Raw genomic sequence first — 13,865 nt, forward strand, 5'->3', positions numbered from 1 at the left:
TATCTCGCCAGTAAGTGAAAATAATTCAGCTTAGGTGTATCTTCATTCGACCCAACTGGCCAACTTTATTAAATAGCACGCTACGTTTCGACCTCGGGTTTAGGTCCTTATCAACGCTTGATACAATTTGTATATAATTGTACAATTATATACAATTGTAAAGTCTCTGCTATTTCGACAGTTCAAAGTATTACATTAATAACTTATAATTTCGTATTATTATTAAATAATTTAGTAATATTTAACCCTTCGTGGTCACACTTATCTACAGTTTCATAATGATCCCACCGGGGTCAAAATGACCCCAGCGACTTTAATTGGCTGCCATATTTACAGTTTTCATTATTTTGACTTGAAAAAATTACTGAACCTTCTTGAAATGTAGTAAAACCTGCCGCAATATTAATTTTGTTAATTATTTAATATTAACATATTTAAAAAAATCGCAAAATTAAAGTACATGAAAAATGACTTTTTACTTAAAAATTTGTAACTTTTTAAATTATTGATATTTTTGGCTAAAAATTTGTAACTGTACCCATGAGATGTGACACTTTTTGGAAAAAAATAGTACGGCAGTGTATGTTTCAAAAAAGATATTTATTTTGCAATACGAAGTGGATAATTTTCGGAAAAAAAAATAAACACGCAATTCTCTCCGGGCCTAACGAACTGTTAGAAAGGTAATTAAGAAATGTCAATTTTCGGTAAATGGCACCACAAGGCCCGTTTCAAAGCTTAGAGTTAGTGTAATTCTGCTTTGAAAAATTTTTGGGGTTATGCTGAACCCCTGTGACCACGAAGGGTTAAAATAGGTAATCAAGAGCATACATTCATTTCGATATTATATTTCAATTTTCCCATATAATAAATAGGGTCGAGTTCCGAAAACGGTCTATCTCCGATTTCGATAAAACTTTGGGTAATTATTTACAAAAAGACCCCACTCGCCAATGATTTTGACCTTGACATATGTTGTTAAGGTCACCCTTCTGAGTGACCTTCAGAAGGTTTTAGCCGGCGGTCATTTTTTATTAAAAAGTTATTAACAAAAAAAGTTTGAAAAATATAGCAGTTATTTTGAGTATTGAAAGGCATAAACGACTAATATATATATGGAAATAGTACATGCATGAACAAAGAAAAGTTATTTAAAGCAGCAAATCGTTGTTTTCGGTTCCACCATTCACGAGTCCACGCGTTTTCTGCGAAATTAAGCCCACGCATGTACTTTGAAGGCACACTATGTGTCTAGTTTAATAATAGTGGAGCCCCCCGCAGGGGGGCGGAACCTACTGCCTCCACGCATACACTTTTCACGCGAGACGAGTTGTCACATGGGTTCGTGGCGTGCTTTATGAGCTCGTTTATATATAATATACATAATGAAACATTATATATTCTCTATTAATTTTCTGAATACACATATTTTATGTCATCTAGTAATACATAAAATGGGTCTCCTCCAATTCTTTTTATTGTATATCGCCACAAATATTCACACAGATGATCGACTAACTTATCTTGTTTAATACCACCTCTACTTAAACGAGCTCGTAAAGCACGCCACAAACCCATGTGACCGCAGGGGGGCGGAACCTACTGCCGCCACGCATACACTTTCCACGCGAAACGAGGTGCCACATGGGTTCACAACTTTTCACGCGTGGAAAATCCACGCCGAAGGCACCCCGCACCTCCCCCTTCGGTGTGTGTGTGTGTGTGTGTGTGTGTGTGTGTGTGTGTGTGTGTGCGCGCGCGCGCGCGCGCGCGCTATCGTTGAATAATTTTTACAAAGCAAAAACTTTATGCTTCGTAACTTTTGAACGGATCGTGACCGCCACTTTTTTCAAGGTCAAAGTTACTCAGGGTCATGACCTTGACAACGTATGTTAAGGTCAAGGTCATTGGCGAGTGGGGTCTTTTTGTAAATAATTACCGAACTTTGTAAAAAGCTTTATTTTGGGTTAAGATGAAAGCCTTTAAAGAGAATTTTGGCGACTTACATGACAAAGCCATTTTTTAAAGATAAAACAATAAAAAGTGTAGAAAGAGATTTTAACAATTCTACAGAATGTTATAAATTATTATAAATTACCATTATATATTATAAACACTTCTCCCCACTTTAACGTGATCTTTCTGTTCAAGTCAACAATCATACTTCAGGAGTTTTCATGTTGATTCAAAAGGCATTGAAAATATGTTCCACATTGGTTTCCAACTTTTTACGTGAAGCAAAGTCCATCCCACCGCACCCCCTGCTTACAGGACAAAACGAGGTCTGTGTTGTACGGTTCGGGCTTTCAACTTTCCACGCGGAGCGAGGTCAACTCCCACCCACCCCTGCCGCAGGAGGAGGGGCGGTAACCCCTTCCCCGTCTACATGTGTGCTGTCTACACACGTATCAGCAAATTACTTCCCTTAAAACTGACACAAACTGTTATATTTTTTAAACTTATTGTTAATAACTTTTTAATAAATAACGAACGATGGCTAAAACCTTTAGAGGGTTACTCAGGAGAGTGCTCTCTATAATATATGTCAAGGTCAAGGTCGCAGGAAGTTGCTTGCCTAAAGTAAATAATTACCAAACTTAACATTCTTTTTACTATTTTATCTTAAAAAATAGCTTTCTTGTAGGAGTCGCCAAAATTCGCTTTAAGGACTTTTATTTTAACCCAAAATGAAGCTTTTACAAAGTTTCATCGAAATCGTAGTTAGACCGTTTTCGGAACTTTATTCAATAAATATACAAATTCAAAGATTTTTGAAATATTTCGCACTACTTAAAAAGATCTTTGATGTGTATAAGCTAAGCTTGTGCTTGGATTACTAAAAAGTGTAGAAAAAACTAAGTATTTTAAATAATCTCAAAGTAAAAAATTTAAGAAAATGAGATCAAGAGAACAGTACTATAAATCTATCCTGCATTATTTACTTTACATCGAAGGTTTTGTATAAGTACTGCTTATTGTGCGTATGTACGTGTACTGATACTCCATCATGCATAAACTACATATTTATCTTTTGCTGTAGAAATATAAGTTGTAGTAATTCGTAAGAAATAAGATTAATTAAATTATTTAAGAGGTAATTAGCATCGTTTAATGTATTAAGTAAAATATGCGGTTCTATTAAGTAATTTTTTAAAATACCTGCCCATATTGATTGAAAATCGCTGAAATGTAGTGTATATGTAGATTCAATGTAGATTCAGGAATTTTCATTTCCTGAATGACTTTATAATGTCATGTCATTAAATATAGAAAAGATGTAAATGGATCAAGCATGATGTAAATGGAGCAACTGTCAGTACTAAAAATCTATATTTTTCTATATTTTGTGACGTGACATTAGTCACGTCCCTGGCCCGGATGGTAGCTCGGCCGAGGTGGGCGTCAAGGGTGGTGACTCCACCCGAGCGGGCGAGGCGTTAGCGTTACCGTAGGCTAAATTTATACCCTTTAGTAAGACTTACAGGTTATGAGCGAGGGTGCGGAGCAGCTGGCCAGGGATCCTTGTAACGGCGTAAAGTCGCACCCCGGGATTATTACAGATGGACAGCCGGAAGCTTGCCGAGGAAGGACGGCCGACGGTCGGGTCACGCTGAGGCCCGCAGCCGGGACAGCCGAACACCCACGGAAAGTGCGTAGCCCGCAACGATGGATAACGGCCTAAGTGCGGAGGAACCGGGAAGGGGGACGCCCCGGCAAAGGTCCCCGTCGAGAAGCCGAATCACCCCCGGGTTACCGCCACCGGTCGGTGGGCCATGGCCTGTCCAGCCTGGCCCCCGAAGCACCGGTCCGTGAGTCGCGGCCTGGACAGCCGAACTCCGAGCGGGTTCGTAATCACCGCCGGCGGGTGGAAACGGAAGCGAGTGGCGCCCTAGTCGGAAGTGGCGATCGCACAGGGCGCAGCACTCGGGCGAGACGATCGCACAGGACGCAGCACTAATCGGGCGCGGCGATCGCACAGGCGCAGCAGCGGGAAAGGCTGGCAACCCTGGCAGGCAAGGCGGGCTCAGCGTGGTCCCGCCGGGCCGGAGGGCCGACACTGTCGTGTGAGCCGCCATCAAGGTACTATCCAGCCCCGGTGTTCACGACGAGAAGCTGCCGGCGATCGAGAGAACGATTGTAAGGCCACTGCTCACGCATCTCACAGTAAGATCGTCGCAATACCGAGGCCCTCCCGGGAGTCTCGTTGTGCCGCGAGAGTTTGTAATCCGTATGTAGAGTATCGAGAGAAATACCGCGGGAGGGCCCGGCCAAGAAAGCGAGAGCTAATGCCCGTCTCGGGAACGCGGATGTGCGGCCGCCGACAGTCAGCGTTTCATGATTCGTCCGATTTCCGTGTGATTTCCGTTTGATGCGTTTAGTTTCCTTGTGATTTTCGTGATATCGTTGTGAGAATTAGAGCGTTTGATGCGTTTAATCTCCGTGTGATTTTCGTGAGATCGTTTGTGAGAATTCGGTAGAGTGTCGTGAACGGAAAGATGCGCCGTGCGTAATCGAGCCGTTTTGGGCGGGGTGCTCTTCGCACGACCGGGCACCGTATCATCGCGGGGCCGTAGCGTGGCCTCCGCGTGATCGCGTCGCGGCGTGCGGGGCATCGTTGTGTTGCGGACCTCGCGAGGCATCGTGCGTGATGGCCGAGGTCAATCGCGGGGTCAATCCGGGACTCGCGTAATCCGAAGGGATTTGCGGTCATTTTGGGAGATTATCGTGTCGTGTGTCGTTGCGTTCGTTGTAAGTAAGTGTGCGTCGATGCCGCGAAATCAGATCCTGCGTAAGGTTCATGTATCGTTCTGCGTAAGGTATCGCTCGCGTTAATGTCTCGGTCCGCGTAATGTTAATGTATCGTTTGCGTAATGCGTAATGTATCGCTCGCGGTAGCGTATCATTCTCGTGTTAATGTGTCGTCTCGCATAAAGTATCGTGTCGCGTTAATATATCAGTTGCGTAGAGTATCGTGTCGCGTTAGAGTATCGTTTTGCGTAAGGTACATCCCGCGTTAATGTATCGTCCCGCGTTAGAATATTGTTCCGCGCTAGAGTTGATTCGCGCTCAGTCATTATCGAGTTGTAACGAGATTTCGCCGATCTCGCGAAGCGTGGCGGGACGCGCTGTGACCGTCGTCGGTACTTTACGGAAGTTCATACACTATCCTGTCTTCTTCTCTTTTCTCGTTAAATATACTCGTTACCATTGTTATTTAACTTGCTTTATTTTTTTGTGTGTCGATTGCGCTGCGCTCCCTCTCCTCCCTTCATCCGAGATCCACCAGCGGTCTCGCTTATGGACTGCACGCCTGAGATATTTTGCATTTAGGCTTTAAAGTGGAATTTAGAGTAACGTGGTGCGCGTATTCGCACCTGGCGCCCATTATCGAGTTGTAGAGAATTGTCTGGTCGAGCTACCATCGTCGCTATAGAGATTTCGGGAAACTTAAGTTTGAGTTAAAGCGACGGCGCGCTCCTTTTCGGCCGGCGAGACCGAAGGGACATCGTCGTCGTCGTCATAATTTTATGTCATGTATACTTTAGATTTTCAGTACTGACAGTTGCTAATAGTAAATATCGAAATGCAGTCTAAAACTCACCTATTAATAGAAGCTTCCGGAAAAAAATTGTCCTGCAGCGAGGTACCGGCAATTGCTGGATTAGAATTCTGCAACACGAAATGCCCGTCCACTTGATCTTCTACGGGTAGCGTGGTTACTGCCATCTTGGCTAGCGTTCTAGTGACACCGCCTCCGGGTATGATCAAAGGATGCTTCCTCTGATGTCGCGGTAAGCTGGACTTGGGCTGAAGCGTCTTAGAGCGGTCTCTAGGCGGCAGAGGTATTGGATTTTCGTCGATATTGCTCTGATTCTGATTGTTCTCTATCTCCATAGAGTGATGTCTTTCGAGAATGCGCGATTGCGGCAGAGACAAAATTGCATGAGGCGACGGAGGTGCTCGGACTTTGGGCAGAGTCCTCGCGCCGCTATGATGCATCTCGAAATGGTAGCCATGTTCACCGGATGCGTCTTCTGACTGCGATGACACCGAGTAGCCCAAAGTGGCATGCTTGTTTCCGCGAATTCTGGGCCTTACTACAGGTAGTCCGGAACGCAACATGCGCAATGGATTCGTATCTCCGGTACTTTCCAATGTTGGCGTCTCCACCAAACTGTTGTACACTTCCTTAGCTTCTTCTGACAGGGTGGCCTGAACATGTTGCGGGAAGGGATAGATACGAGGATAAAGAAACAGAAATTAAACAGAAATAAGAAAACGGAAATTATAAATATGGAATGCTAAACTTTTGCTTATTTTTTTCTTTCTCATTTGCATTCTTCTCTCCCTCTCTCTTTTTCTGTGCATATGTGTATACATGTGAACGCGCGCACGCCCACATGTTATCTTTGATTTGTGTACCATTGTGTACCAACTCAATAATTATAGTGAACAACTACTAACATACCAACAATATCTGACACTCGTTACAGTGTTTCGTGCGATGAAAGTTTTCTCATATCAATGAGTATAATTTTCTTCAGAATTCTCAAACTTTTTCATTGCTCGCTACACTTTTAAAATTTAATTGCATATAAAAAGAATTAATTTCTTTGAAAGAAAAGAATTGTTCTTGCCAATCAAAAATAAATTATTAAATCACTTTGAAACTTAAATTATTAAAATTTTAATAAAGCTGGAAATTAATACAAATTAAATATTTGGCGTTTATTAAAAAAGTCTGCACGATTTAAGAGATATTTATGATAATTTGAGAAGAATAGATAAAACTTAACCTGTTCCAAATAAGTTACAATTTACAATTAAGAAAACATTGAAATGTTTTCTTCCTCATAAAAAGTTTAAAGTTATTGAATTTCTTTTAATAAAAACTATATAATTTTTTAAATATTTTACGGAATATAAACACAAATTCAACGACTACAATATTATTCTTATTCATAAAAGGAAAGAAAGATACAACTTATGTGAATAAATGTTCAAATTGCAACACAAAATTCCACTTTGATAAATTACTATGCAAAGCAACTATATTAAATTCAAACTTACTGTTAAATTCAAACTTACATAATCTCTAATTTTCTCTCTCAAAATTTTTTAATATTATTAATTGGTGTTCAATATATATCGATTGCACCCCCAAAAAAAGAAAGTGGATAAGATATAAGTTCAGAAAACAAGTTGACAACAGACTGATCTCTGTACTTGTAATTTTACAAAAATTTTACAAAAATAATCTCGAACTATTCATGCATCATGAGCTAAGCAATCTATTAAAATCCTATTAAAAGTAAGTTCCTTATATTAAAAAAAACATTCTACATCAACTATGGTAATTGTACATTGCAGATATCAATATGACATTCAATTTTGTTATAAAAGTATAGTGCAATTAAATTACAGTCTAATATGCCGAATCAGACATTAATTTTCATAATTCTAAGAAAGATAAAGGAAGATAAAGAGTAAAAAGAAATATGAAAAAAACTAAAGTCAAGGGAAAAAATGTAAAAACTTACAAACTTAACTTAAAAAAGTTAAGTTTTCGAATCTATATGGATTTTTTGATACAACAAATGTTGATTTTCTTGATACTACAAATATGATCAAAGGTTGATTACAATTTCAATTCATCCATTCACTCTTGTACGTAAGAGCCGTCATATTCTCGGAGAACTTCGTTAACTTAACAATGAGCAGTAAATTCCGGATCAGGATACAGATTTTAAGAGCAATAAATTCTAGAATCATTTTAATACCAAAATTGGCATAGTACTAATTTGTTTAATATATTTTACTGTTGTACATGACGCAATACTTTTGATGGATTTTGTTAACTTAAACAATAGCAATACGTTTCCGATCAGAATATTTTAAGACTAATAAATTTTAGAATTATTTTAATATCAAAATAAGCGACTAATTTATTTAATATACTTATTTAGTATAGCAACTAATTTATTTATTATACTTTATTCTTGTATCTTTGTGAGTTTTCGATCATTTTTAAAGTTGCATTTTATGAGCAATAAAGTAACATATTCAAAAGCAATATATTTTGTGAACACTTGATTGGAAAAACAATTTAATATTGAACTTATACCTTGACAACACTATACGTGAAAGAGACGTGCTACTTTGGTCGCAAAGTCGCAGAATTTATGATAGGGGAAACCGGGGCAAAGTCGTCACAGGGGTGGAGTAGTCACTATAATTATCTCGAAATCTGTATGTTGTGTGAACTCGCCATTAATATTGTAAACGCTACTTATGGTGCCAATGGGACCAACGGAGTTTAGTGAGATTATACGCCACGTTGTGATTTTCATTAAGACAAACGTGTTTTCGGAGGTCAAAAGTGAAATTTCTTGCGCGTCGAAAATTTTTAATATTTTAAATATTATTTTCTCTCCGAATCTCGAGATAAGTGATTCTGAAGAGTAATGCATGCTGAACACAAATCCAGTGAAGTTTTTTTATTTTTGTTGATTTCTAATATTTCATGAGCGATCAAACTTAAAATCTGTGTCCGGGGCGAAGTCGTCACCAAGCCACCGGGGCGGACTCGATAAATCGTCTGTGACAACTTTATCCCGGTGGTTTCACTCTATTTTTCGTTGCAAATGCGTCATTGTATTTCTCAATTGCTAGAAAATAGTACGAACGTACCATTGCAAAACGACTCCCCCGTCGACAAGAAGCAACTCAGGAAAGCAGTTCTTGCGGTGAAAAAAGATAAAAAAATCAAATAGATAAAATTAAGACGAAAGTAGCCGCAAAAAAAATGTGGAGTCCCGAGAACTACGTTGAACGACTGGCTGAAGAAGGATAATGATGAAATAACACATTTGGATGACGTAGCCGTACGATATCATGGAGGCTTCGAGCGAAAATCAAAGTCAAGAAAGCAGCAGTGGTCGGATTCCGACGAGGACGGATAAGATTAGGGACGATAATGAGGACGAGATTGGATAATATGTGCTGCGTGTGCTCAGAGATGACAGAGAACAGAGTTGACGAGAAACAGTGCATTTCGTGCGAGCGTAGGGTACATAAATGCGTGCGCTTTTCTTATAATTATTTTCCGCCATCGTGTTTTTAATTAATGTTTCCATTTTTCTATTAAAAAATAATTGATAAAATGTATCCTATCATTTTTCATGATCGGAATTATGAATTTTTATTTAAAATCCAGTCCGAGAATGGAGTGACGACTCCGCCCCGCCAATTTTGACATTTTAATTTTTGCACCTTTGTCGTTTTTACTCTATACCAGTTGAACAAAGCGACGTAACGTTACAGCGTCTTAACTGGAGTTCGAAACGTGATTAACACGTCGTTGTCACGTAACTAACAGCCAAATTCCTGGTGACAGAGATGTTGCAGTAACGTGTATTTGTGACTTTATGCGACGTGTTGAGCACCTATTGGCGATCTTAAAATGATTGACTGGTTTTGAAAAATCAAGATTGATTTTTACTATATATTACGTATCTACATAAAATACTTGACAGACAAAATGTATTATTGTACCTGGTTGAAGCAAAAATTAAAACAAACAAACATACGTCAAAATGACGTCAAAATTTGGTCATAGACGACTAAAAAAAATGATGACGACATTTCAAGACATAAAAAGACGTGATTTTATGATCTTTTTGATCTTTTATTGACATTTTAATAATGTAGAGGATTGTAAAAATCAAAATTATATACAAAATTATAATTAAGAAATGTATTATTTTAAAAAAGTATTATTTTGTCATTTTGACGTCTTTGGACCAGTAATCACCAATTTTTTACGTCATTTTGACGTAGGTGTAGGTATGCTACCTAGGTTGTTTTAATTTTTGCTACAACCAAGTATAATAATGCATTTTATAATCTGTCATGTATTTTATCTAAATAATATAGAAAAACCAGTCTTAGTTTTTCAAAAAATTGTAATTATATTTATAGAAAATTGGTTCTTACTGTATGTTGAATACAGTACTGGTCCAAAGACGTCAAAATGACAAAATAATACTTTTTTAAAATAATACATTTCTTAATTATAATTTTGTATATAATTTTGATTTTTACAATCCTCTACATTATTAAAATGTCATTAAAATGTCATTAAAAGACCAAAAAGATCATAAAATCACGTCTTTTTAATGTCTTGAAATGTCATCGTTATTTTTAGTCATCTATGACCAAATTTTGACGTTATTTTGATTTTTGACGTATGCTTGTTTGTTTTAATTTTTGCTTCAACCAGGTACAATAATACTTGTCTGTCAAGTATTTTATGTACATACCCGGGAAAAAAAGATTATATATAATTATATATAATTATATATAATTATATATAAATATATATGATTATATGTGATTATATATGAACTTTCGTGCTTTATATAAAATTATATATGGGTCCATATATCTATATATATAAGTACCGGACGTCTGTCTGTCTGTCTGTCTGACCGCGAACTACTCATTCGTTAGTGGACCGAATTTTTACCAAAAGTATATGAAGTAGGGGTAGAATTTTCCGGGAAGTGCTATGATGTGTAGGGGAGACCGGGGCTAAAAGGTCAACGGGGTTGAAGTGTCAAATCAAATATCTCGGAACCTGTATATTGTGCGAACTCGCTATTAACATTGTAAACGCTGCTTATGGTACCCATGTGACCAACGGAGTTTCGGCAGGTTACCTGCCGTGTTATGATTTTTACGAGAGCAAACGTGTTTTCGGAAGGTGAAAGTGAAATTTTCTGCGCGTGGAAATATTGTAATATCTGCAATAATATTTGCTCTCCAAATCTCGCGGTACGTGATTATAAAGAGTAATGCATGCTGAACACGAATCCAGTGTAGTTTTTTCATTATCGTTGATGTCTAATATTTCGTGGGCGATCAAACCTGAAACTTGTGTTTGGGGCTAATCAGTCAGTAAGCACCCGGGGCTGGTCAGTCACTGTGGCGCGCCGGGCGCACGACTTCAGCTCACGGCGAATTCGCCAATTTCAGGTTAGGTTTCCCTTGAGCGTGATTCTGTCTTCCCTTGCACGTGCGTCAGTTTGTATAGGAGGGAAATAGTACGCACGTATCGTCGCAAAACGGGTGTTTTGGCCGACCGAAAAGATGGCGGACCGTTGTTTTTGAGATCGCTCGCGCTCACGGCACGTCGGCGAGGTACGGCGAGGCACGGCACGGTTCTGAGATCCCGCGATTTCCGCGCGAGAGTTGACATGCCGCGCGCGCGGTAGATCGTCGTTGTTGGTCGTTGTGTCAGTGACAGTCGCGCGTGCGACCGCATCGTCCAGCGTTCGCCGCATCGTTTCGGCGTCATTGTCGCCGGCGTTGTAGTGGTGGTGGTGTCGGTGGTGGTCATCGTCGTCGTCGTCGTCGTCGTCGTGGTGGTCATCGTCGTCGTCGTCGTCGTCGTCGTCATCGTCGTCGTCGTCGTGGTCGTGGCCGTCGTCGTCGTGGTGGTCGTGGCCGTCGTCGTCGTCGTCGTCGTCGTCGTCGTCGTCGTCGTCGTCGTCGTCGGCGCGTCGAGGAATCGGCGCAAGGACGCCGTCGAGTCGGTAAAATGGTCGCGCTCCACCGCGAGCTTTTCTAACCCCCCTGTCGCTATTTATCGCTCCCCCGCGAGAAACGCGGCTTGGTTAGGTTGCTCGAGGGTCCGCGCTGATCCTATGGCACCGGAACTCCGTCACGCGTGTTCCCCGTGGTTGCCCGCGTTGACAATATGATGTGCCGTTGGGGAGTTTACGATTTGGTTAACCTCTGTATTCACGTGCCTAAATTGTTTTATGGAATAGGTCTAGGTAAAACAATTATTTTTTAATGTTTCGCATAAAAATTTTAAATAAATTTTTATATTTTTCTCTTAAAAAACAATTATTAAAATGTATCCTATCATTTTTCAGGATTAGCTGTACGTATATGTATTGAAAATGCAGTGTGACTGATCAGCCCCGGGGGGGTGACGCTTAAACCCCGGCATTTTTGAGATTTCAATTTTTGCACCGTTGTCGTTTTTGCTCTATACCGGTTAAACAAAGCGACGTAGATAAAAATTTCCTTAATAAATTTTGTAGCTAAAGGTTCACTCTTTACAGTGGTATACCACATTTAACTTCAATTATTTATTTTGTTGTTAAAAATTGGCTCCGAAAAAAAACTGACCTTTTAGCCCCGGTCTCCCCTATAGTTTTTTGTTACCGATTTTCTGGAAACCGGTTTTTCTAATTTTTCCAATTTTTCCGGAAATAATTGACCGAATCTCAAAGAATTACATATGAAACAGGGGTAGAATTTTCCGGGGAGTGCTATAAAGTGTATACTATAAAGTGTATAATTTTTTGTTACCGATTTTTTGGAAACCGGTATCAGAAATTTTGGAAGCCGGTATCAGAAATTTTTCCAATTTTTCGGAAATTAATTGACCGAATCGTAAAGAATTACGTATGAAACAGGGGTAGAATTTTATGGGGAATGCTATAAAGTGTATACTATAAAGTGTATAATTTTTTGTTACCGATTTTTTGGAAACCGGTATCAGAAATTTTTACAATTTTTTGGGAATAATTGACCGAATCTCAAAGAATTGCATATCATATGTGAAATAAATATAAATTAAAAAAATAAATATAAATTTTAAAAATTAACAAATGATATCGTTCATAGGTCGAGCAATTTTAAGTGAATTATGTTATGAAGTTGCTGCTTTCACATATGATATGTCAAAACTGATAAATTAGTCACTTCAATTCGTGACTGTCACGAGCAATTAAGAAAATATTCGCACATTATAAGAAAGAGAGAAAGTCATTAAGAGGATATTCGCACATTATAAGAAAGAAAGAAAGAGAGAGAGAGAGAAGGGAAGAGAGAGAGAGAGAGAGAGAGAGAGAGAGAGAGAGAGAGAGAGAGAGAGAGAGAGAGAGAGAGAAGAGAGAGAGAGAGAGAGAGAGAGAGAGAGAGAGAGAGAGAGAGAGAGAGAGAGAGAGAGAGAGAGAGAGAGAGAGAGAGAGAGAGAGAGAGAGAGAGAGAGAGAGAGAGAGAGAGAGAGAGAGAGAGAGAGAGAGAGAGAGAGAGAGAGAGAGAGAGAGAGAGAGAAGGAAAGAGAGAGAGAGATATATATATATTGTATATATACAAAGAAAAAAGGTATGTATCTTAAATATTAATTTCCTTTTTATTTCATTTACGTGACCTGTCTCTTTGTTTTATTTTCTTTTTATTCCATTAATTGACTTTCTGTCTTTCCGTTTCTTAAAAAAAAGAAGGATATTCGTACATCATAAGAAAGAAAGAGAGAGAGAAAGAGAGAGAGAGAGAAAGAGAGAGAGAAGGAAAGAGAGAGAGGGAGAGAGAGAGAGAGAGAGAGAGAGAGAGAGAGAGAGAGAGAGAGAGAGAGAGAGAGAGAGAGAGAGAGAGAGAGAGAGAGAGAGAGAGAGAGAGAGAGAGAGAGAGAGAGAGAGAGAGAGAAGGAGAGAGAGAGAGAGGGAGAGGGAGACTATTTGCGTGTCTTATTACATATGTCCTCCGGGGCGAAGCCCAGGTAACCAGCTAGTGATTATATATAATTTCATGTAGCGTTATGTATAAAAAGCAAAATTTCCGTATTTATATATGATATCATATGTGATTATATATGTTTACATATAATTATAAAAGCGATTAAAATGTATTTAAATATATATAAATGTTTCATATACAATTTGACATAATTATATATAAGTGCATATAATTTATATATAAATTATATATAAGAAACATTTATCCATGTAGATTATATATGATTATATATAATCATATATAAACTTTAAATTCGGATTATCCAATAG

General features: G+C 38.9%; 1 protein-coding gene across 1 annotated transcript in view; it reads right to left on the minus strand.

Moving 5' to 3' along the window:
- The window catches only part of Ack-like (activated Cdc42 kinase-like), a 151,081-nt gene that overhangs the window by 10,451 nt on the left and 126,765 nt on the right, over nucleotides 1-13,865 (minus strand). The window contains exon 8 of the mRNA XM_071717717.1: nucleotides 5,603-6,213. Coding sequence (XP_071573818.1) covers nucleotides 5,603-6,213 — 611 coding nt within the window. The remainder of the gene's footprint in view (nucleotides 1-5,602; nucleotides 6,214-13,865) is intronic.

This window comes from Temnothorax nylanderi, unplaced genomic scaffold, assembly GCF_030848795.1.
Source record: "Temnothorax nylanderi isolate EJ_2023f unplaced genomic scaffold, tnyl_v1.0 TNYL_tig0222_pilon, whole genome shotgun sequence".
In the NCBI taxonomy this organism is placed as follows: Eukaryota; Metazoa; Arthropoda; class Insecta; order Hymenoptera; family Formicidae; genus Temnothorax; species Temnothorax nylanderi.